Source organism: Anarhichas minor, unplaced genomic scaffold, assembly GCF_050575085.1.
Source record: "Anarhichas minor isolate MPS153535 unplaced genomic scaffold, ASM5057508v1 ptg000004l, whole genome shotgun sequence".
In the NCBI taxonomy this organism is placed as follows: domain Eukaryota; kingdom Metazoa; phylum Chordata; class Actinopteri; order Perciformes; family Anarhichadidae; genus Anarhichas; species Anarhichas minor.
In genome coordinates this window covers 8536966-8559473 of record NW_027466450.1, presented here as the reverse complement: position 1 = coordinate 8559473, position 22508 = coordinate 8536966, and the positions used below count along the sequence as shown (strand labels likewise).

Below are 22508 nucleotides of genomic sequence, written 5' to 3'. Positions count from 1 at the left end.
GTCGATAAAGTGCCAGAGAGAAGTTGACATTATGGGGTAAGACGATCCATGTTTTTTAACGTTAAAAAAAACAAAACAAGAATGCTGCCAAACTAGTCCTCCAACGTCTTTATTAGTCTCTTGTTTTCCCAACACGCCTTTACTCATGACGGCGCACACAGCTCGGGGAGTAAAGCGCTTTCTGTGTCACAGCTGCAGTCAATCTTTTCATGTAACCATGGCAACAGTGATGGAGGGAGGCAGAGATGACAGATGCATCACTTTTGTAAAACGAGCCCCGCAAACTCAGCCAGAGGTTGAAATATATTTTTTTCTGGCAATTATGGGGATTTTTTTGGTGGAATATGGAGGATGCTGTTGATGTGAGCAAAAGGTTAAGACTTCAAAATGTCAAAATCTGAGACTTTGTTTCCAACCAACAATGATGATATGTGCTTCTAAAATACAGACGTGCGTTCTCTATCATTTAGTCTCATGCTTCATGTATTTACTGCCCTCCATTCCTCACATATCTTTGCAGGCAGCAGGATATGTACAGCACTTGTCAACTCCTTTATTTAGCAGACTCTCAGATAATCCTTCAGCAGAGAAACGTTCAAATAGGGTTGAGCCGTCTGTTTCCTGACGCCGCTGTTGTCTTTCCTGTTTTTCTGAGACGGACACTCTGGCAGTGATAAATGTGATGTTTCTGAAAATGCAGTGTAGTCTAGAGATGTGATCTCATCTCAGTATCTGTATACAGAGAGGAGTTTTTATTTTTCAGCTGTATTTCTGTGGTGCTCTTGTGTTGGATTTCTGTTAGTTGGCATCACTTACATATCGTATACAGAGGGAACACCTTCCAAATATACATACCTTTTGTCAACTGAAAAACTCCTTCACCCCTCTCCTCAACAAGTCCATGGCCATTAGCTTATTGTGTTATTTGAACGACAAAATGTAGAAAATATGCATTGATTTAGAAAACCACACCGGTTAACAGCTTTCCTTCAGCGGAATAATGAATGTGTGACTTCTTGCTGTACTTTCCTTGAGATGTGCATCTGAGATCCTTGCATACTCTGGTATGCATTGAAAATCAATGCTCTCCAGCCTCTCACTCTCTGGTGTCGTGTGGTAAATAACGTAACAGAACCATTCATGCTGCTGCGGTGTGGCGCTTAGTCTGATCCAAATACTGTTTCCCGCTCAACTCACCGGTCCAAATCCAGCACTAATCTCTTGTATTTATATTTGCAGCACAAGCGAGAGGGGATTTGACCTAAAACCTGTTCCTGGCTGTGAACACAGCCACGCACGTTTAGGCGCAATCCCCGAGCAGGTCATGCTTTACAGCACGTTAAAACTCGAACACGATCACCCGCTGCAAGATTGTTCATGATCTCATGTCGTCACATCTGAGGAGTTCATCTACCTGTCTGTCAGCTAAACAGAACTATTGATGTTACACTTGGAAATATGATGACAGTTCATGTTGTGCCAAACTCCTCCTCTAACAATCATTACATTTGCAGTCGCAGGACAGTAGAACCGTCCACACAAGAGCTATTCTAAAATCAAACACAATTATCATTGAATGGTTTCCTGAGAAGCAAAGTAATGCTGATCTCCAGTCAGATCTTCGTCATACAAAGGTGTGTCATGTCCTCTCTAGAAGACAGGGATCATTGTTGTTCTATCCTTTCCGCTTCCTAAAGTAGAACATAATCTATGGCTCTTGAAGGATGACTCATGATGACTGTAGTTTACTCAAAGCCTGTTCAGTTTCATTCTGATGACTTTACAACAGTTTATACTGGTGATATGTAAGACTTGTAAGGATGTGATTTCTGTTATTACCTTATGTGTGGCCACATTGAATGAGCAAAACATCATTAAAAAAGCTGCATAACTGCCTGAAATTAAAGCTAAATTCATGATTTTACAGTAAGTGTAACTTCTGTCCTTGTTACTCCAAAGGTTTGCAAATGTTTAACTCACTCTGTCATTGTCTTCTTTCTCTCGTCCTGTTTTCCTTTTCTTTTGACAGGAGCGATTCCAAGTGAAAAACCCGCCTCACGCGTACCTCCAAAAGCTGAGGAGTTATCTAGACCCCGCAGTCACAAGAAAGGTGAGTGCCCTTGCTGACGCGCCATCCTGTTCCACTGCCGCAGCTTTTCCTTCCCCGTCTGAAACTCTACTATCACTTGTCCAGGATATCCTTACAGCTGAGAAAAGATTGCACACATGGCTTCTGGGGCAGACGGCTTGGGAACTTGACAGTCAACAGGGTGACTTAGTGAGAAAGGAGACAGTTGTTTATCTGGAACGCCCAGGTTTGTTAAACCTCTGCCCAGTTAATGTGTCATTAAATAGGAAACTGAAATCCTTACCGATCCCTTGTTGCACTGTTCTGTGGCTGACAGCATGCTCTGAACTCATCGTGAGGAAGAGCGACGTGAGAAACACACAATAAGAGTTACTTGAAGACAGAGGAGACAATGATCACGTTGACAGAGAGGCCGACAGAGAGAGGGTTCTATGTTTGCTAATTCCTGCACTGACATTGCCTTGCAGCCAGGAGATATCAGAAGCGTCTTAGCTACACGATAAATATGTTCTTATGTCATCGGTTTCCCTGGCTGCTTGGACGGGAGCAGCAAAGAGTAAGAGGAGGGGCTCCATGAAGCATCAGCCGGCCTTCAGGCTCTGCCAAAGTGAAGTCTTTTTGGCCTGAGAGAGCTGTGGGGGCAGTGCTGAGAGACCGCTCTCTGTGATAAACAAATCAACCAATAGAATGTGCCAGAATAACAACAAACCGCTGAATAATTCCATTGGGACTGACTGGAGTTAAGATTTTACATCACAATATGCCAGCTAGAGCAGCGTGATCAGAGTGACACACAAACTACTGCTAATCTCAGCACACATGCAAACGCAGAGTTGTTGACTTGCAAAAACGTGTCGGCCAGCATATCCTGCGTGTGATATGGTTCACAGCTGCTTTATTGATGTGCAGGACAGTGATTCCCAAATGATGTCACCTCAGTTGGGGTGTTTTGCCAGGAGTATGTGGAAAGATTTGCTTTACTACAATAGTAAAACAAATTGCATTTCCCCTGATCATTAATAAAGTAATTCTTCTTCTTTTTCTCTTCTAATTAAGATAAGGTATCCACATATTGAGTCAGCTATAACACCTGGACACCATGTGTTGCTATATGAGTTTGAGTACAAATGCAAACTTGACCAAACCAGTCCAAACATTGACAGTTCAACTGAGTGACCATATACTTTATATTGCCAAATAACATACGGTTTGAAATGATTTAAAATGAACACATTTGGAACATGACGAGTAGTGACGACGAAGGTCTACTTGAGTTGATCTGACAGGCCTGTGGGTGGAATATCACCTGAGAGATTATGCACACAGAGCTGATAAAAGCAGGAAGTAAGAGCAGCCTGACGCAGGTTGAAGCAGACAAAACCCTGTAAAGTATAAAGCGTGGTTAAAACAGTTTGTGCTGGGGCAGCGATAGTCTCAAGGTTATGACGCAGGCGTGTTGACGGCTGATTTGAATGTCTTCCCTGCTTCTACACCTCCTGCTGAAGTCCTTTTGAGCAAGGCACGTCCAGCTGCCCCATGGGAGACAGTCGGTGGCTGTCAGTATGTGAGACGGGACACTTTTGCAGAGTTCCTGTCTCGGTAAGAGATTTAGGACGGGTGCACTGGATATATGAAGTAGATGGAGACCACGTTTAAAGCTCTCTGGTGTTCACGGCTGAAAGACTTTAGACAGACTAGACAGCATTTACCAATGTTTGTTTGTCTCTAAGAGCTGATGTTAATCACATTTCTTTATTTAACTCATCTGTGGCTGCATGACTAACTGGTTGTTGGGTCTATCTTAAACCACTCTAGATGGGGCAACTTTTGAGAGACATGCCCAAACCCTCTTTTTGTTTATCCTTCATCTCGTTTTCAGAAATACTCTGTATTTTGAAAAAAATCATCATGGCGGGAATTGCTGCCTCTGCCTATTCCTGGCATTGATCAAAGATTCGAAGCAGACAAGGAAACGGGAATTTCACGAGAGAGTAAAGTGAGAAGGGCAATTGAGAGGGAGGGAAGGAGGAAGACTGATAAATGATGGTGAGGGGTTGGAGGGGGAGAAAGAGATGGACAGAGAACGAGAGAGAGACAAAAAAGAAGCACGGAGGAAAAGAAAGAGTTATGGGCTTCTTTCTACATTCCTGCTCCATCCCCCTTTTCTTCAAGCTCAAAACAATTGCCACTTTGTGCCGCTGTGAGAGAGCTGGAGGTCATTGCCTCTGCTTTCCATAGGCAGGCTCCGGTGCATTCCTCTGGGCAGCTCCCAGCCAATAGGCAGCCAAGGAGGAAGAGCTGCAGTCCAACTAGTCCCCGACAATGTATCAGCCATTGATTTGTTTCCAGGATGACCCCTCCTGAGCTCACACTCCCCAAAAAAAGCTCTTTTTTTCCCTCCCTCCTGTTCACACTGTCTCTTCTCTCACTTTCCCGTTTCGCTGCTCCCTCCCTGTCTCCTCCTCTTCTTCTTCTTCATTCCCTTCATGCCGTCCTCACCCTCTTCCCCCACTGTCGGCTCCTCTCTTCCGTCCTGCTCTCTCTGTGTTGCAGCTGGTAGTACTTAAAAGTGTGGAGTGTAGGGCGTTTGGTGGGAGAAGAAGAAGTAGGAGGAGAGGGCGGGGGCGGTGTGGGGGGGGGGGGGGTGCCTCTGGGAGCCTGCGCAGTACCCCTAAATATGCTCTGCTCTCCACACAAACACACAAAGGGCTCCACCCTAATAAAAACACTCTGTTTCTCATCTCCTCATGTGCCAAACACACACCGCCCAAGCCCAAAGACACCGCAGACTAGAGAGAGCGACCCTCGCTATGGGAACACTTCTCTGTGGATGTTAATAATAGGCTAACACGGGACTGAGCTCTGTTTCCTCCCTCATACAAACGCATCATGGAAAGTGACCAGGCCCTCCAGCTCTGGGTGGATCCTCTTCTTTTGACTGTAGCTAGAAAAATGTGCAGAAAAACCTCTTTTAATCTTGATGTAGACATTTTGACAGGGAACTCACGATTAGAGCTAGTCCAGACAATTATTTTCCAGATTGATCGATGAATCGCCTGATCTATTAAATATCAGACAACGGTAAAAAATAAAAATGTCCATCCCAGTTTTCATGAATCCCGGGGGACATCTTCAAATGTCTGTTTAGTCTGATTAAAACTCAAACATATTCTATTTACATTGATATAACACAGAGAAACCCAGCAAATCTTCACATTTGAGAAGTTCTAATTAGGGAATTTTAATATTTTGTTTGGCCTGGGGCTCAATAATGTTTTACAGAAATAGTTTTTATCTTAAATAAGTCTTCTCTTTATTGTTATATTTTCCTATTTAAAATATATGACAGAACATTTTCTATGAACCCTCCTCTCTGATACAACGGTTTCAATCCCTCTCATCAGGGATTTCTCTCTCCTGTTTGATCCCCGCTGATCGTTCACTGTCGTCTTGTTGCTGCGGTTGTGTAACAGCCTGAAGGGCCTTTTGTTTGTTCGTTCGGTCTCGCGGATCACCTCCTATCAGAAGCTGCAATCAAAGAGGAACCCGCTCATGTTCTGTTTCATTTACTGGCAGTCCATACCTTCATGCATGTCGCTCACACACCTTTCGCTCTCTTACAACGGTAGCCACAGTACACTTACACGCAGACACAGGACTGCGTGTGCGTGTGCGTGTGCGTGTGCGTGTGTGTGTGGGGCTGGTAGGTAGGTAGGGCTTGAGAGGTAACCAATTAGGTTACTTGATTTTATCACAGTGCTACCAGGAGGGATTACTGCTATATAAAGAACCACTGTGGGCAAACAAGATAACAGGAACTACTCCATATTCACAGTTTCCAATGAGTCAGCTCTCCTTCTCTGTTAGCCTGTTGAACGGTTACTGGCAAGTAAACGGCCCACTTAAAAATCGTACGAGAACAAACCCAATCCCGACTCTTTATTCTGTAATCAGTGCACGGCTGGCCTGCTTTCACATTGTGAATGTCACTGTGGTTGTGTCTGTGTTGTCTGACCTTTCAGTCAGAAAAGGTTTTCTCCAGCCAAAACAACGCTGGGCTTCCACTTGATGATTTACAGTTCTACCGGTACGATGAAATATTAACCCCCCCCTCCCTCCCTTCTTTCCTTCCACAGAAATTCAGACGGAGAGTTCAGGAGTCCACTCAAGTCCTGAGAGAACTGGAAATTTCGTTGCGGACCAATCACATCGGGTGAGTCACTCACCTTGTTATATTACATTCAGGGGGAAAAGTCTGACATTCCAGACACCCGGAGACGCAGACGTTGACACTAACCACCACCACCACCATCCCCCCCCCCCCCCCCCCCACTCTCCTCAGTGCTCCGGCCTAATATTACACAGAAAAGCCATGTGGCGATGGAGGAAAGATGAATCGATTAATTGTTTTGAGGCGGTTGACATGTGAACGGCCTGTGGAAGGAAAATACATTTTTCTTGCTGCCCAGCTTGACATTAACGTTTCAGTCTGCCGACCTAAAGAGGCCTTACTGTAGATGTTACTGAAGAGATCATGATTTCACAACAGATAAAATCCCCAAGGTATTCATGTGTAATTCCAGGATAACAAGCCTCAGCCTGCTGCAGTCGGTATTGATCGAGTGCTGTACAGTCACCGTCGAGGAGAGATCAATATCTCAATGAGCGTCCCACAACGTCTCAGTGCTTTGTGTGGCTGTAGATGTCGGGGCCTGTCTCTGTGATTACAGACCCTGATAGTTAGACTGTGATGGAGTAGTCAACAACACTAGTGAGGCCTAATGCATTCTGGGATCTGGAGGATCCAGGCGCCTCATTTATCAAGGCAGCTTTTAAACAAATAAAGATACTATTATTATTTCATGTTATGGTCAAACAAAGAATGGCAGTCCACTCTGTCCATTTGTGAGTTTTGAATATGTTGTGCAATGCTCTTTTAACTACGTATTTTCAATTCTGAATCTAAACATAAACAATTTTAATCATCACATACACACATACATAAAACCAATCCCTACGCATTTAGGCGCAGCGGGCTGCTGTAACAGTGTCTCTTCTCAGGGACACTTGGATATGAGGAAAGGAAGAGCTGGGGATCAAACCGCCAACCTTGTGATTAAAGGACAACCTGCTCTACCCACCGACGCCTCCATTCTGTGTGAACAGCTAGCGTATCCATGGTTTAACCACAACACTGTGCATAAATGAGGCTTAGGAGTCTTTGGTAGGAATGAGGATGCGGTCTAGTAGCTGGGACGGGTGTTGAAGGTGGGCGGTCAAAATGGACACGGAGACCCTGACTAGAATAGGAAGAAGCAGCCATGACGAGCGTCCACTGGCCGCAGACCGTTGTGACAACAAAGACACAGAGACACGCTGCTTACACAACCATCACCAGACCTCTAATACACATACATGTAATCTAGACAACATCTCTTAATCCCTCTGTTTCTCTCTTCTCCCTCCCACACACATATTACTGGACCTCACTTTGTCTGCTTCACCGACTCGCACACAAATCATCCCATGTTCCTGACGACACCATCTCTCACACTCCTACACACTGTTTACACACACACACCCATCAGATTCTGCTCTTCAAACCACAATAAACCGCGACCACAGCCAGAGACGATGTCCATCTGGCAAACCGGTCGAGGCATTGTTTCCATGGGTTAATTCCTTTTAGAGACCGTATGTTGGTAAACTAGATTACATGAATAATCTACCTAATCTAGATTAGACAAAGCATTACCATAATGGCAGAGGGACAGGGAGAGAGATTGAGATAGTACAGGGGAGGGGGGGGGGGAAGCAAGATGTCACCCACTCAGACAGTGAAGAGTTGCTTCTTCTTTTCAGAGGTGAAACAGAGAAATGTATCTGTCATGTCGGCTGTGTATAATGGGTAGATTGTCCCCCGTATGAGCGCCGCAGAAGATAACCCCAGCTCCCCTCCTGCCTGCTCCTCACATGTTGCTCGGTGGTCATCAGCATGTGGTGAATGGGAGGATTGTTAGTTAGTGTCCTGCGGTAATGATTACCATGTGGCCCGACAAGCCCTTTTTTTTAAAAACACGACGGGCCCCACCAGGCACCTCTTTACCGGATGCTCTCGTTTGTCTCACTGGCTCCCATGCAGTCAAACCACAGGGGAGCTAATAAAGAAGCAGCTATTGGATTTTTAAAGCAGTTTAACCGTACATCTTCATCAGGTTACCACTCAAAAGCCTGCCCGCATGTCATTATGTTTATGCCACTGCTAATTTCTCTAATCACCAGTGAAAGGCACCTTTTTTCATGGGAAGCGATTTAAAAATATACAAAAAGGTTTTCTGTGACTCGGCTCACGTTGCTTCTAAATATGGAGGGAGAGCAGCACATGCCAGCGGTAGCGGGAGCTTTCCCTGTGAATAGGCGGGCATGAAAGCATGCCGAGTGCTGAATGGCTGGCCCACTTCAGGCCCTGTAAGGAAGGTGAGAATGGGCTTTGGGTCATTCTGGGTGCTTGTCTTCACCACAGTTAGAAACTGTTTGGTTGGGAAACAAACAGAGAAAACAGGCAGATTCAGTATACGTGTGTGGATGCTTGTGCTCTTGCTAACACATGCATGGATATGTTTGCTGCTTTGAGCCAGGAAGCTTTGAAGTCTGTCAAACGGGTCATTACAATTCGCCTTGGCAAGGGGAGGTAGAAATCAAGGGAGAGAGGGGGAATGATCTGAAAACATCTGTGTACCAAGGTCAGGTATGGTCGAAGCCTGCATAGAATTATACACTCAAATATCTTAGTGTCGTTGTAACAGCAAGAGATTTTCCAGATCTAGGAACAAATGCAATTTTTGCACGGTTTATTGCATTTTTTTATTGTTGTGATTCTGAGGCATGTCGATTACAGTGTTATGTTAAACCTGGATCGTTTTTTGTCAAAATGTGCAGGCGTAGTTAATTAAAAACATATTATAAAGAAATTGGCTTGAAGAAAGGAAAGACGTTGAGGTTTAGTGCTACCCATTAATTATGAAAATCTTTCCAGATAAGAGACAAAAGAATATCGAAATTATTCAACTTCGTCGATCAAAACATGTTTAGTTGTTGTTTCCAGACTCAGAGATGAGGTTTTTTTTTAGCTGTGATTATCCCAAAGGAGTTTGGGGGTTTTTCAACTCCGAAACTCACAATATTATAAAAGCTGGTTGTGGTTCTAACTGCTGATCAAGCATATTTGAACGTGTGCTCTTTCTAGAAACGGTTTAAATGATTTTGACAAGAGTTTGAGTGCTGATCAACTTCTGTCCGTCTCTCTTTTCAGGTGGGTGAGAGAATTCTTAAATGAGGAGAACAAAGGTCTGGACGTGCTGGTGGAGTATCTTTCTTTTGCACAGTATGCCGTCACGTAAGTCACTCCCAGTTCTTTCTCTCTGTACCACTATACTCTATATGCAGAACTGACAACCAGCATAATGCTGCTATTCTGCACAGCCGCTGATGCATCTCCACCACCGCTGCTGCTGTAGTCACTCGTAGCCCATTGCTGACACATTGGCACTGTGTATTATACCAACCATAGGCTTCTATTCAAAGGTTGATGGTGTGATTATTAGTCAGTCACAAGGTCCTTGTTCTGGGCCAAAGAGCCACGCAGTCAAAAGTTTTATTCACCCTCCCCACTTCCCCATAAGTTATTATGGTCTGTCCACATTATGAAGGGTTAGCCGTTAAAGTGCGTTTACCCTCAGTACCAGCTCGGCAGCAATTAAAAGTCATGAAACCGACCAGTCTAAAAACTGAAATAGATCATAACAGGTATGCCGTAACTACCAGCTCTTTCCAAGGTTTCTGCCAAGTACAATATAACATGAGACATTTTGCCTACTTATCATGTCCAAACCTGAATGTTAGCGGTAGAACTGGAGTTTAACACATTTTCACCTCTGCCAGCACACTATTATTTAACTTGGACACTATTTTCCTCATGATTTAGCGCGTTAAGTTACTAACTAGGGATGTTATTTGTTGAAAACCTCAGATAATTGTATTTGCATTGTTTTGTTTTTTATTTTTATTGTTCACAAACAATCATACTGCCTTCAGAAATCTACTATAGGGTTTAATGGCAAGTTTCTTATTTTATGTCTTGTTTTCATGATGCAACAGGTTTGATGGAGACTGTGTGGAGAACAACCCAGAGGCCCCTATGGATAAGTCTAAGCCCTGGAGCCGCTCTATAGAAGACCTGCATGGAGGAGGCAGCCTGCCGTCTTCCATTACTGGGAACAGCCTCACACGTGCTGGCCGACATTCCACAATACGGTATAACACACACACACACGTATTGATGGTTAGGAAGATTCACTATTACCCGTGTGTGTTTGTGTGATTTGTAAGCGTTTACAGCTAACTTTGCCTTTCAGGGTTCTTTTCTTCCCCCTAGTTACCTAGTGTTCAGCCGGGGCAATGTGGTTAAAGTGTGACTATTTTGAGAAGTCATACTTTTCATATGATGCCCCTTTTATGCAGTCATGAGGTCTGTTAGGCTTTAAATGGCTTAAGACACATTTCTGCAGCAGGAGGCTAAACCTTGTCCCTGGGTGGATTTTTCGGATTGAAGTCGGGCTGGTTCTGCACGTGGTTATGACACATGATTGACAACAGTGTTTCATGTGACAGACAATGCGGCAGAAGGAACAATCTTATATGTGGACCAAATCTGTTTCGTTTTTATTAACACCAGACCAAATCCTAAGCACAGTGGATTTGATTCATAAACCCATGCTTTATATGCTCTGAAGCACAAATCCTGTTCAGTTGTGCATTATTTCTCTAATCCGCCCTGTCGTTCTATTGATGTTTCGGTACAGCACTTGCCCTGACTTCTGTGACTTCTAATCTGTTCTAGCTTGAACTCTTTTTTTTTTTTTTACACAAAGAGCACGATTGATTTAGGGAGGCACATGTCTCTTTAATGTTATACTTGCATGATAATCAAAGTCAGTTGTTTACTCTCGCCTATTGTCTCAAAAGTACATAAAATAACACATGTAAAATAAGTTAACTTAGCATACTAGCATGCTTTTTTCTCTCTCTTCTAATCCATGTTTGCCATAAATCATAGACAGTCAGAGATATAAAAGGTGTGTCCTGTTCATAAAGCCTGTTAAAACTGGTTAAAACACCTCTTCAATTTTGTAATATCCAACTATCATCAGACAGTCAGGCCTTCTTTCATCCTTATTCATTTCATCTGTAACTCATTGACGGTTATTTCATTGTTACGCCTATAATATCAACATTGGCCCATAACTGATGTTCGCTACACATCTGCCTCCTCCAGATGTACCCTTGTATCATCAGTATGTGGAGTGTTGCAAACAGGTCAGAGTGTCTTCTGACTGTGTCCTCTGTTCTGTCCCGGTGTTCCTCCATAGTCATCTGCTCCTCTGTCTGCCAGTCTTCGACAGCAGGCAGGTCTTGGGTCTCTCACTTTGCTGGCTCACAGTGAGCTTAAACCCTGCATCCCTGCTCCCTCCCACGACACACACAGACACACACACACACACACACACACACAATCCCCCTGCCTCATTGTATTTTATACCGCCCTGCTAGCGCTGCCCAGTTTATTTGTCCCGCTGTCTGTGTCGGGGATGTGAATTATTTGTACTGCTAGCCTCCCCTCCCGCGCTGGAGACTGAATTCTCCTTTCCTTGGAGCAAATGTTTTTTCTGCACTCATTGTTCTCGTCTATGTGCCTGTGTGCTGCTTGTGTGGCTCCCTAAATGCCAGTTTGTGCAGAAACTAGCCTAGTTTCGACAAAAGCCCTGTAAAAGCGAGGGGCTGTTGCTCTGCTTAGGTAGCCTCCAAACATCTTCTGTATTTTGGATACATTATCTGTTGTCCCGGTTGATAAGAGATGTCACACTAATTATGAAGCATTTGCTCTATAAATTCTTAAATGTCCATTATACAGAATATTTGCCCCTTTTTGTGTTCATCTTTAAATTAGAATAATGTAAAACTCAATAACTGCAAACAACCTGGTGTCAAAATACGATTTGTATGTGTCTTCTTCAAACTGCCATCTTGAAGGACACCAAGCACGCTGAGCTGTCCAAAGTGCTCTCAAATTAGACGGTATGGAGTTTTCTAGAAATTCGTAGCTGCGTTAGACCTGTATATAGTTCTACTGTAGTTATAGTTGTAGTGTTTGATGTTGTTCTGTGGTGTTTTTTTAGAACATGCTCTGTTGTTTGTGGTCGTGCCGTTTTGAGAAAATGGCCAGGATTCTTTAGTTTTCATGTTTTGTAACTAGGACGACTCACCTCTCTTCTTCCTACAGTTTCCTCCCAGTCATATTTGATTCGGTGTGTTGTGTTATATAAGTTGAGTAACTTCAAACAAGTCAAAGCAGGCCACTGTATTACATTTTGATTGTATTATGTAATCACTTATCATAACCTTGGTTTGAGATTAAGAAATAGTTTGACTCATTTCCTCCCTACGGTGCCACGCCTTAAATTGTATGTTGATTAACTGGTTGAGTAAACCTGGATGAACTCTTTTAAGATTTATGCTGCTATGAGCAGCAGTAGCAGCATGTCACCTGAATTGACTGCAATTATGTCAGCGAACTTGTTTTACACCCAGCCGGTACCACATCCTGCTGATGTAGAATGCCCATAATTACAAAGATACAAAAACTCACATAAATGTCGGGCACACAACAATTTCAAAAGCAGGATTTACTGTTTTCCATCTTATTTCGATGTGAGCCTGCCTAATTAAATATAGTGCTATCTTTGTCATAAAACTGCTGACATTTCCATGAAAACTATCCTTTTTCAGACAAACACACACACACAGCCACACACACACACACACACACACACTCACACAAATGCCAGGTTTTGACTCACAGAGGAGTCACGCCTTTAAGTATAGGAGCTGATGCAAATCGGTGTGTCTATCAGTCGCCTGAAGACACATTTCTCCTCAGAACTCAGGCCGGTAATTGAACCTCGTGACGAAAGTCTGAAAATAAACCATTTTGCTCCGACTTGCTATGCATATTATTCAGTAATACTGCTGCTCCAGCGTTTCTCTTGGTATTGCGAGAGCTGCACCAGGAGAATAGGCCTTGTTTTTCTCCACATAAAGCTGCACAATCTCTGTGCTGCATGCAAATGACTGGCTTCTATTGTAATAGCTGTAAGTGATATCTTTTGTGAAGGACATAGAATTAAAACAAAGCGGGAATCCCGTGGCCCCTGGCGAGGTTGTAGATTATAAGGTATATAAGGTGGCGTGGCAGTTTAACAGCCTCCCTATGTGAAGGCGGTGGTGTGGGATGGAGGCTCGATCACAAATGGCATCTGTTTTATTATCAATCCGAGCCTCGATCACTCTTGTTTGTGTCCAAAAGCTCATAGACTCAACACTTGTTTCAGTAAAACACTTTCCTATTATCACTGAATTGTTTAGTCTTTTCTATCATTTGTTTTTAGCTCCAACACACTTCCGAGCCGGAGAACTCTGAAAAACTCCAGACTGGTCTGCAAGAAAGACGACGTCCACGTCTGCATCATGTGCCTGCGTGCCATCATGAACTACCAGGTCAGCCCCCTGCACTCCCCGTCCTCACAGACTGCATGTCCCTCTGGACTGAAGCACACTTATCTAACTGAAGCCAAATTGAATTTGCTCCACTGCTAGCTCTCCATGTTTCATTTGATATGCAGAGGAATGCACCTCTTGTTTATTCAGCGGCTCCTGTCCTCTGTTAATTAGCTTATTTATCTCTGTCCTTCTCTCTCTGGTTTGTTTTTCATCTCCCAGTATGGCTTCAACTTGGTCATGTCTCACCCACATGCTGTGAATGAAATTGCATTAAGTCTCAACAATAAAAACCCGAGGTAAGTTCAAACAAAACGATTTTTCCAGATAGATCATTTGTTTGCTCTTAATCTAAATGAATACCTGCATGTTTTCAAGTTGCTCATTGAAGACCCAGGAGACATTTCTATATTTGGACCTCAACAAATCCAGATATTTTACCAACAAAGACTGAAACCCATAATGGAACATTCAGAGTCCAACATTAGCCTCAGTGCACCTGCACAGTCTGATCCAGAGTGAGTGTCTTTGTAGCTCAGGGGCACATTCATCCCGACAGACGGGTCAGGGCACTGCTGGCACACTCCACTTCACTGGCAGCTGCTCACTGAGACAGCAACCAGAAGGACTCACTACGTGTGTGTGTGTGTGTGTGTGGGGGTGTGTCGGTGTGTGTGTGTGGGTGTGTCGGTGTGTGTGTGTCGGTGTGTTTTCACTTTTTGCCCAGAGGCTTAAGGATTTCCTCAAAAGTGGATGTGAAACCACTCCGCATCACCTGTCACATATCGTCTCATCCAGGCAGAGAAATCCTGCGCACACACACACACACACACACACACAGACACAGACACACACACACACACACACACACAGACTGGGCCTGAAGTATTCATGCAGCCTTTTTAATCCAGTGGATAAGATGAAAATGTGGAGCTCTTTTATTTTTTCCTCTCAGGTTGTGACGTAACTTTTTTTCAAGTTATTTAAAGTTTGTTCAAGTTGTAAAATTAATATTTCTAAAGATGTATAAACTTTAAAATATATGAATTGGAATAAACACCACGTAGATCCATACTACACCGAGGTTTCAGCATTGGTGGGATCTTAACACTGGTTTCCACTTTGTCGAGGTTTGCCGCAGCGCTGGCACTTGTCATTTGCTAACCATTCCCGCCTTCATTGTCTCCCTGTCTTACAGAACTAAAGCTCTGGTCTTGGAGCTCCTGGCGGCAGTTTGTCTCGTGAGAGGAGGCCACGAAATAATTCTCTCTGCGTTCGACAACTTTAAGGAGGTACGAGCTGCACGGAGAGGGGAAGTGGGGTCTAAGGAGATGTCATTACATTTCAACTGTGCAATTTCAAACAGTGACTCAGCCCTGGTGGAATGCTTCCCCGGCAGATGTCAGACCAGCAGATTCCTCAGGATAGCGTCGAGTAATGAGCTCTTTGTCAGCAGATTACAGACACAGACTTTAGCTGAATAGAACAGCAGGACCCACTCGACTTCCGGTGAAAACGGCTACAAGTGTGCTGACTAGATTTCAGAAAAGCAGAGAGAAAGATGCAACAGTCAGCCTTGCCTGACCCTTGTCTGTCTGGATGAGGTATTCTGGCTGCTTGAGAAAAGAGTAGGAGGTTCATGATGCACACTGTACGGCCCGCGAAAAATGGGCCGACTGCAGTTAATGCAATATTTACACCCCTGAATGAAATATTGAGTGTTGCTCTCAGTGGCATCGGCATTAGTGGGAGAATAAGGCTTAGGAAGAACGTAGCTTCTCTAATGAGATGAAGGGTGGTGTCATGATAGTGTAGGCTGCTGGAAGCATTTGAGGACTCACTCACATTTCTGTATCTCTTCGCAGTGCAAAGGCAGTTTTCAGTTGGTTTTCTCTTTATTTAAAAAGCGTCATTAGATCTCGTTTGCTCAGTGACTTTGATATCCCGTGTTTGATGAAAGGGCTGCAAGCTGAGAGTCGTTATTCAGAGGTTTTTGGATACACAGCCCTCCTCTTCCTCTCCCCCTTCCTTCTCAATTCTTCATCATGCTCCATCTCCCTCATTGCCCTCCAGATGAACTGTCTGAACTGCCGAGCATCTCTCTCTCTCTCTCTCTCTCTCTCTCTCTCTCTCTCTCTCTCTCTGTCTCTGTCTCTGTCTCTGTCTCTCTCTCTCTCTCTTTATCTGTCTTTCTCTCTTTATCTGTCTCACAAATCCTAGTTCAGATAGGCAGGACGAAAACTACAGTAGAAGTGGTAAAAGTCGTACCACAAGCGATATTGAACACAGATGCTCTGTGTACGTTCAGCAGCAGTTCATGAATATGTTAAAGGTGTTCATGAGGTAACAGTCACGGTGAAGAGCGTTCATCTCTAGTGTCACTGTGTACGGGCAGCACAAAAGTTAACCCTGAACTTGGAGTTTGTTTTGTTTCAGGCCCTGGTTTGTGTGAATAACGAGGAGTCGGTGGTGCCATTTATGCAAATCTGTGATTGCTCGCATAAATAAATCCCTGTGGGTTGCTCTCTTCATCTAGACTCCAATAAATTTGTTTTGCAGGTGTGTGTGGAGACGCAGCGGTTTGAGAGGCTAATGGAGTATTTCAAGAACGAGGACAACAACATCGACTTTATGGTATGTTCGCACGCACGCACACACACACACACACACACACACACACACACACTCAGTCCTAATGACTATTGAAATCCTACATCACCAGGCAACCCACAGATGGCTAATGAAGGTTTTTGAGTGAAGCAACCCAATTCATAACAGGCCTTATCTATAAATACTTAGTAGAGCTAATTGGTATGTAAATGAACGTTCTTGACCATTTTCACTGCAATTAATACTGAACAGGTAAACTAGCCATTTTGAAGACATATGCTCATGTTAAATATTTAGTAAATGACACCAGATAAATACATTTAGGTGGAGTTAACAGACTTTTCCTCTCATCAGTAAAACGAACACAATGTAAGCTCGGCTTTCAGATGAGATTCAATGTTATACGTGGGCTGCAATTATCAGAACACTATGAACATTCAGGCTCCCTCATGTGGCTCAAAGGTGTTCAGCAGATATAAACAAAATAATATTTATCTTGCGATCCTAATCAAATCTCCTGCGACCCATCAGTGGGTCCCGATCCAGTCTTTGAGAGCAACCAGCATGCTTTTCAGCTGGTTAGAAATATAGATATTTTGCACATGCGTCCTGATATGTCAGTTTTGCTTCCAGTTTCACAATGCACACTCACAGGACTATCAGTCTTTGTGCAAGCCCTCTAATTTTTCTCATCACAGCACAAACTGCTAATATGTGATGCAATACATCAAACTGGAGTGCCACTAATCAAGGAACCCTTGCCAGGCCGAGTAGTGCTAATTAGCCCGATAGATGAGAACAAAACACACTGTGAAGAAAGTAGCAACGTAGACGGTATTTTATTCAGTGTGTGTGTTTATCTAGGTGTCTTTAATTGATGTGAAGCAACTGCTGCATGTGTGTGTGAGTGAAAACCAACAGCTGCTGTGTTTGAATAGGAATTCAATAGGAACTCTGTGACGAGTCCGCTCACAGTCGCTTAGTGGGCCGTCGTCTGACAGCAGCACTAAAGCAAACAGACTTTGTCAAAGCTGCAGTGTCGCACCGAGACAACTGAGGTTCTTACCGCAAGTTTCATTAAGCCAGTGTCAGGGTGAGAAGAAGTGTGTACATCAGACACTAAGAGGAGATCCCCCCCAGATCTGTTTACACAGGCTCCCATAAGGCAGCCGATGGAGTTGAATTGGCTGATTTTGTTCATTTGTTTTTTTCCACATCCTCTTAATCTACCAGATAAGCCACTCTGCCAGCCAAGCAACCACAGTAATGAGGATTTATACACACAGTTTCAGTGCAAGCCATATTAAACGGAATTAAATGTGATAATGAGCATAAAGCCATTTCATAGAAGTACCGGGCTGAACCTGAAACCTGTTGTAAATTTGTTTATTGACAATTTTGTACCATGTATTGTCAGCAGGCACACACAGAGTGCATAATATGCAGGGTTGAGGATCCTCGTTCACTGTTTCTCTTCTGTTTTTATTCCCCAGGTGGCCTGTATGCAGTTCATCAACATAGTCGTTCACTCAGTGGAGGACATGAACTTCAGAGTTCACCTACAGTACGACTTCACCAAGCTGTGTCTGGACGACTACTTAGACGTGAGTTGAGACATGACGCTGCAGGACAAATTCACAGACAGACCGAACACTCCGGCTCTTAATACTCAGCTCAATCCAGAGCACAGGTTGTCATTATAGCACCCCCGAGACGGCAACCATAGAAACACAGTCGATAATGGCTTTTCCATTACTAAAATCTGTCAGTTCTGTAAATCCTTGTCTCCCGTCTCACTGCACAGGTGAGATCAATGCTGGCCTTTGGGTCTGAGATGTCGGCCTCGTGCATTGCACTGAAAAAGTGAAACCGCCTCCCTCTTATCATCACGGCATTTCTTTTTGTGTGCATGTTTTCCAGAAACTAAAGCATACAGAGAGCGATAAGCTGCAGGTTCAGATCCAGGCCTACTTGGATAATGTGTTTGATGTGGGAGCTCTTCTGGAGGATGCGGAGACCAAAAACGCCGCCCTGGAGCGCGTGGAGGAGCTGGAGGAGAACATGTCGCATGTGAGAGCCCTCGACTTTTTGATTTTACTCTCTGAAAATCCACAAAACTGACTCCTAAATCTCATCTATTTTCCCCTGCAAAAGGCTATGTATTAATGTCCAGGATGTCAGCGTGGGATTTGCTATGATCTCATTCTTTCCCCAAACTGTCATCCACCATAAAAAGACTGGAAAGGAACACTGAATATGGACACACTTTTCGAACGCTCATAACTTTTAAGTCTTCATAATTAGTTTTAATCCAAAATTGATATATATATATATATATATATATATATGTATATATATATATACATCCATGCCCTGAGATTTCTTTGTTGACATATTGTGTTTGATGTTTCGCAATGAGTTCGTGTCACTGTGTCGCCCTTTTCCTCCCGGTTATTGTACTTGTAGATGTCAGAGAAGCTGCAGGATACGGAGAACGAGGCCATGTCCAAGATCGTGGAGCTTGAGAAGCAGCTGATGCAAAGAAACAAGGACCTTGAATCGATTAGGGTCAGACTCCACCTCTGAACATTCACATTCATCCTTTAAGTATCCATTTAAGCACTCAAAGTGTTCTGCCAACTGTTGAAATGTAGTTTTGGGGTTGTAAGGTTTCCACTCTCGTGGCAGAAATATAAAAAAAAAAAAGATTATACAATACTTTATTAACAATTCTCAACCCCCTGTCTCCCACACAGGAAGTCTACAAAGACACCAGCTCGCAGGTACACTCGCTGCGGCAGATGTTGAAGGAGAAGGACGAGGCCATCCAGCGACAGAGTAACCTGGAGAAAAAGATCCACGAACTGGAGAAACAAGGCACCATCAAGATCCACAAGAAGGGAGACGGAGACATCTCCATCCTGCCCTCGCCATCCTCCGGTGTGGGTGGCTTGCCGGGTGTTGCGATGGGAGGAAACGGTGCAGCTGTCACTCCAAATCACTTGGGAGTTGTAGCTGGGATGCCGGCTCCTCCTCCACCTCCTCCTCCACCCCCCCCACTGCCAGTGAACGGCACATGTAGGTTTAATATTAGTGCAGTTTATCGGCATGTAAACTGTTAATCATGAAATGCAGAAAGAAGAGAGAAAATGGGAGGGAATATACACAGTTTGTACGTCGATATAAAAGTGATACTAAGCATCTCTCTTCTCTCTTAGTGTTAAACGGACCATCGTCAGCCATTCCTGCAGCTGCAGCTCCCCCACCTCCACCGCCTCCCCCTCCCCCTCCCCCTCCACCTCCCCCTCCAGGGCTAGCCTCGCATATCTCAGGACCTCTGCCTCCGCCGCCTCCTCCTGTAGCGCCGCCGCTGCCCGGCTGTGGGACGCCCACTGTCATCCTGAACTCTGGCTTAGCAGGTAAAATACACACATTGAGTCAAGTTTGTGAGTTATGTGATGAAGAACTGTTTCAAGAGGTGAAAATAGAGTAATGTGCAGATATTTTCTGCAAAACAGTGTAACTTTTATTATATTAGACTTGTATTCCAACTACTTTTGTCAATTGCAAAATTGTTATGTTGCTCCCACCTCAACACTTTTTGCAGCTGCTTAATGGTAAAAGTGTGTTTGCGATGTGCACGTGTAAGCTTTCTCACTAACTCTGCCAATTTCTTCATGATTTGTCTTTGAACCGTTTCTTTTTCTGCCAACCAGAGGGACCCATCAAACTTTTCTGTAGGTTCTGCTTGCCATGTTTGGTGTTTTGTCCCTCCAATGGTCCCTTTCTTTATCACAAGGACAACATTTTTTGGAAAATGGTATTTTCAGTCTCTGAATCCCGATAGAAAACAAACAAACAATTATACAATGTGCAATTCAAGCCTCCTGGAAATAGTTCATAATTGTTTTCATGTTTCTCAAAGACATTTTCTCTTTTTTTTTCTCCTTTTTGCCACTTGACCTCAGCAGCATATAAAAACAGTAACACATATTCCAAAAACAGTGAACTGTGGCTTCATGAATTCTATTTTTGCTCTCACAGTGAGACTTTCTGTGAAACATTAAGATAACAGAGCAAATACCACATTTCAAAATTCTGCATGATTCACCTTCACACCTTGCTGTAGTCTTGTTATATATATGTGTGTGTTTGTGTGTGTGTGTGTGTTTGTGCGTTAAATATCGGCACATCTCAGTGTTGGTTGCATGCTGAGACACGGTGACCTGCTGGTGCACGCAGAGGATAGAAAGCGATAGGCTTTATGCAGAGCTGTTGGAGCGCTGTTTGCCCTCTCGTGACGGCCTTATCTTTCTGTCCCTGCTGACACCTCGTCTCTGTGGCTAAACCAGGCGCCACCTCGATGCTCGGCTTCGGTGAATCAGCCCAAGTGGCCACAAATAGCCATAAGCTGTCCGATAAAGTGTGTCACCGGGCCAGGCAGGAAATCATCGCCATGTGCACCATTTACTGTACAGGGTGCATACACTTTGGCCGTGTTCACCTGCCAGAGGCTGACAGGCTTTACTCTGCTTCAAGTAGGACCAAGTGTCCATTTAGTTTAAAATTCAAACTCTACTTGAAGTAGGGATGTATGTTTTTAGAGATAAAACAGTCATATCCACGTTTGTCACCTGTCTACCCCTTCACTTGTGTGTGTGAATGTGCGTGTGTGTCCTCTCGTAGGAGATAGGGTCGTGTTGCTAACGCTTCTGTTTCCTGTGCAGCTGTTAAGATAAAGAAGCCCATCAAGACTAAGTTCCGTATGCCCGTCTTCAACTGGGTAGCCCTGAAACCGAACCAGATCAACGGGACTGTCTTTAATGAGATCGATGATGAGAGGATACTCGAGGTAAGAGTCTGAATCCTTTAGTCCCCTTTTCTGACTCATTTCCGCGATGATGGAACATTTTTTTTGTCGGCGTCTTTCAGGACCTAAACGTGGATGAGTTCGAGGAGATGTTCAAGACGAAAGCTCAGGGCCCGGCTATCGACCTCATCACCAGCAAGCAGAAGATCATCCAAAAGATGCCCAACAAGGTGACGCTGCTGGACTCCAACAGAGCAAAGAACCTGGCCATCACACTGAGGAAAGTGGGCAAGCCTCCTGAGGAGATCTGCAAGGCCATTCAGATGTAAGTCTCAGAATAAAACAAAAGACCTTTTTTGTTTTTATTTGAGTGTTTTCTTTGCATGGCATAAGATATCAAATGGTCTGTGTAAGATACTTTGCGTGTTTCTACCCTCCTTTGTCTCGCCGTCTTCCAGCTTTGACCTGCGAACTCTGCCGGTGGACTTCGTGGAGTGTCTGATGCGCTTCCAGCCCACGGAACATGAGATTAAAAGCATGCGACAGTATGAGAAGGAGCGCAAACCCCTGGAGAGCCTGACGGACGAGGACCGCTTCATGATGCAGTTTAGTAAAATCGAGCGGCTCATGCAGAAGATGACCATCATGGCCTTCATCGGCAACTTCAGCGAGAGCGTGCAGATGCTCACACCGGTGAGAACTGGGATCTCGTGTGTGTAGGACAATATGTTCCGACAGTAAAAAAACTGGATATGATTAGAGGCAGTCTGTACGGGATGCTGTGACCATAGAAAGTTTACTGAATTTCACATCTTCTCATGTCATCCCCTTCGTTTGCCCCGCAGCAAATTCATGCAGTCATTGCAGCGTCTGTGTCCATCAAGTCGTCACAGAAGCTAAAGAAAATTCTAGAGGTAACTCATTTATTTGTATCCGAACATAATGTTAAATGAATGCAGGGTTTTTCTTACACGTTCTTGTTCCTTCTTGTTCGCCAGATTATCTTGGCACTGGGAAACTACATGAACAGCAGCAAAAGGGGAGCGGTGTACGGATTCAAGCTGCAAAGTTTAGACTTGGTAAGTTGCCTCCCTCTGACTTTAAAGCCTTTTACTTTTCCTACACAGATGTTTTCCTTAAGTTTTGTGTTTTCTATTTTACTTTCTCCACAGCTACTTGATACCAAGTCGACGGACCGTAAGCTGACGTTGTTACACTACATAGCTAATGTGGTGAAGGAGAAATACTCCCAAGTTTCTCTCTTCTACAATGAGCTGCACTATGTGGAGAAAGCTGCAGCAGGTGAGTCGCATAGTGCACGTGTGTCGTTCTCATCTTGACTTTTCACAGTTCAGCGCGTCGCACGTGTTACTCACGCGTCCGCTG

General features: G+C 44.1%; 1 protein-coding gene across 4 annotated transcripts in view; it reads left to right on the top strand.

Moving 5' to 3' along the window:
* The window catches only part of fmnl2a (formin-like 2a), a 44637-nt gene that overhangs the window by 16900 nt on the left and 5229 nt on the right, over nt 1-22508 (top strand). For 2 of the 4 annotated variants that reach the window (XM_076103977.1, XM_076103994.1), the window contains exons 3-21: nt 2030-2110; nt 6226-6302; nt 9402-9485; nt 10247-10402; nt 13594-13702; nt 13925-14001; nt 14901-14994; nt 16262-16336; nt 17806-17916; nt 18233-18382; nt 18779-18880; nt 19069-19390; nt 19531-19731; nt 21040-21164; nt 21245-21447; nt 21581-21815; nt 21968-22036; nt 22121-22201; nt 22295-22424. In XM_076103977.1, the coding sequence (XP_075960092.1) occupies nt 2030-2110; nt 6226-6302; nt 9402-9485; nt 10247-10402; nt 13594-13702; nt 13925-14001; nt 14901-14994; nt 16262-16336; nt 17806-17916; nt 18233-18382; nt 18779-18880; nt 19069-19390; nt 19531-19731; nt 21040-21164; nt 21245-21447; nt 21581-21815; nt 21968-22036; nt 22121-22201; nt 22295-22424 (2482 nt within the window). Of the gene's footprint in view, nt 1-2029; nt 2111-6225; nt 6303-9401; nt 9486-10246; nt 10403-13593; nt 13703-13924; nt 14002-14900; nt 14995-16261; nt 16337-17805; nt 17917-18232; nt 18383-18778; nt 18881-19068; nt 19391-19530; nt 19732-20028; nt 20050-21039; nt 21165-21244; nt 21448-21580; nt 21816-21967; nt 22037-22120; nt 22202-22294; nt 22425-22508 lie in introns of all 4 variants that reach the window. The other 2 variants (XM_076103985.1, XM_076103971.1) reach the window with 2 other exon arrangements.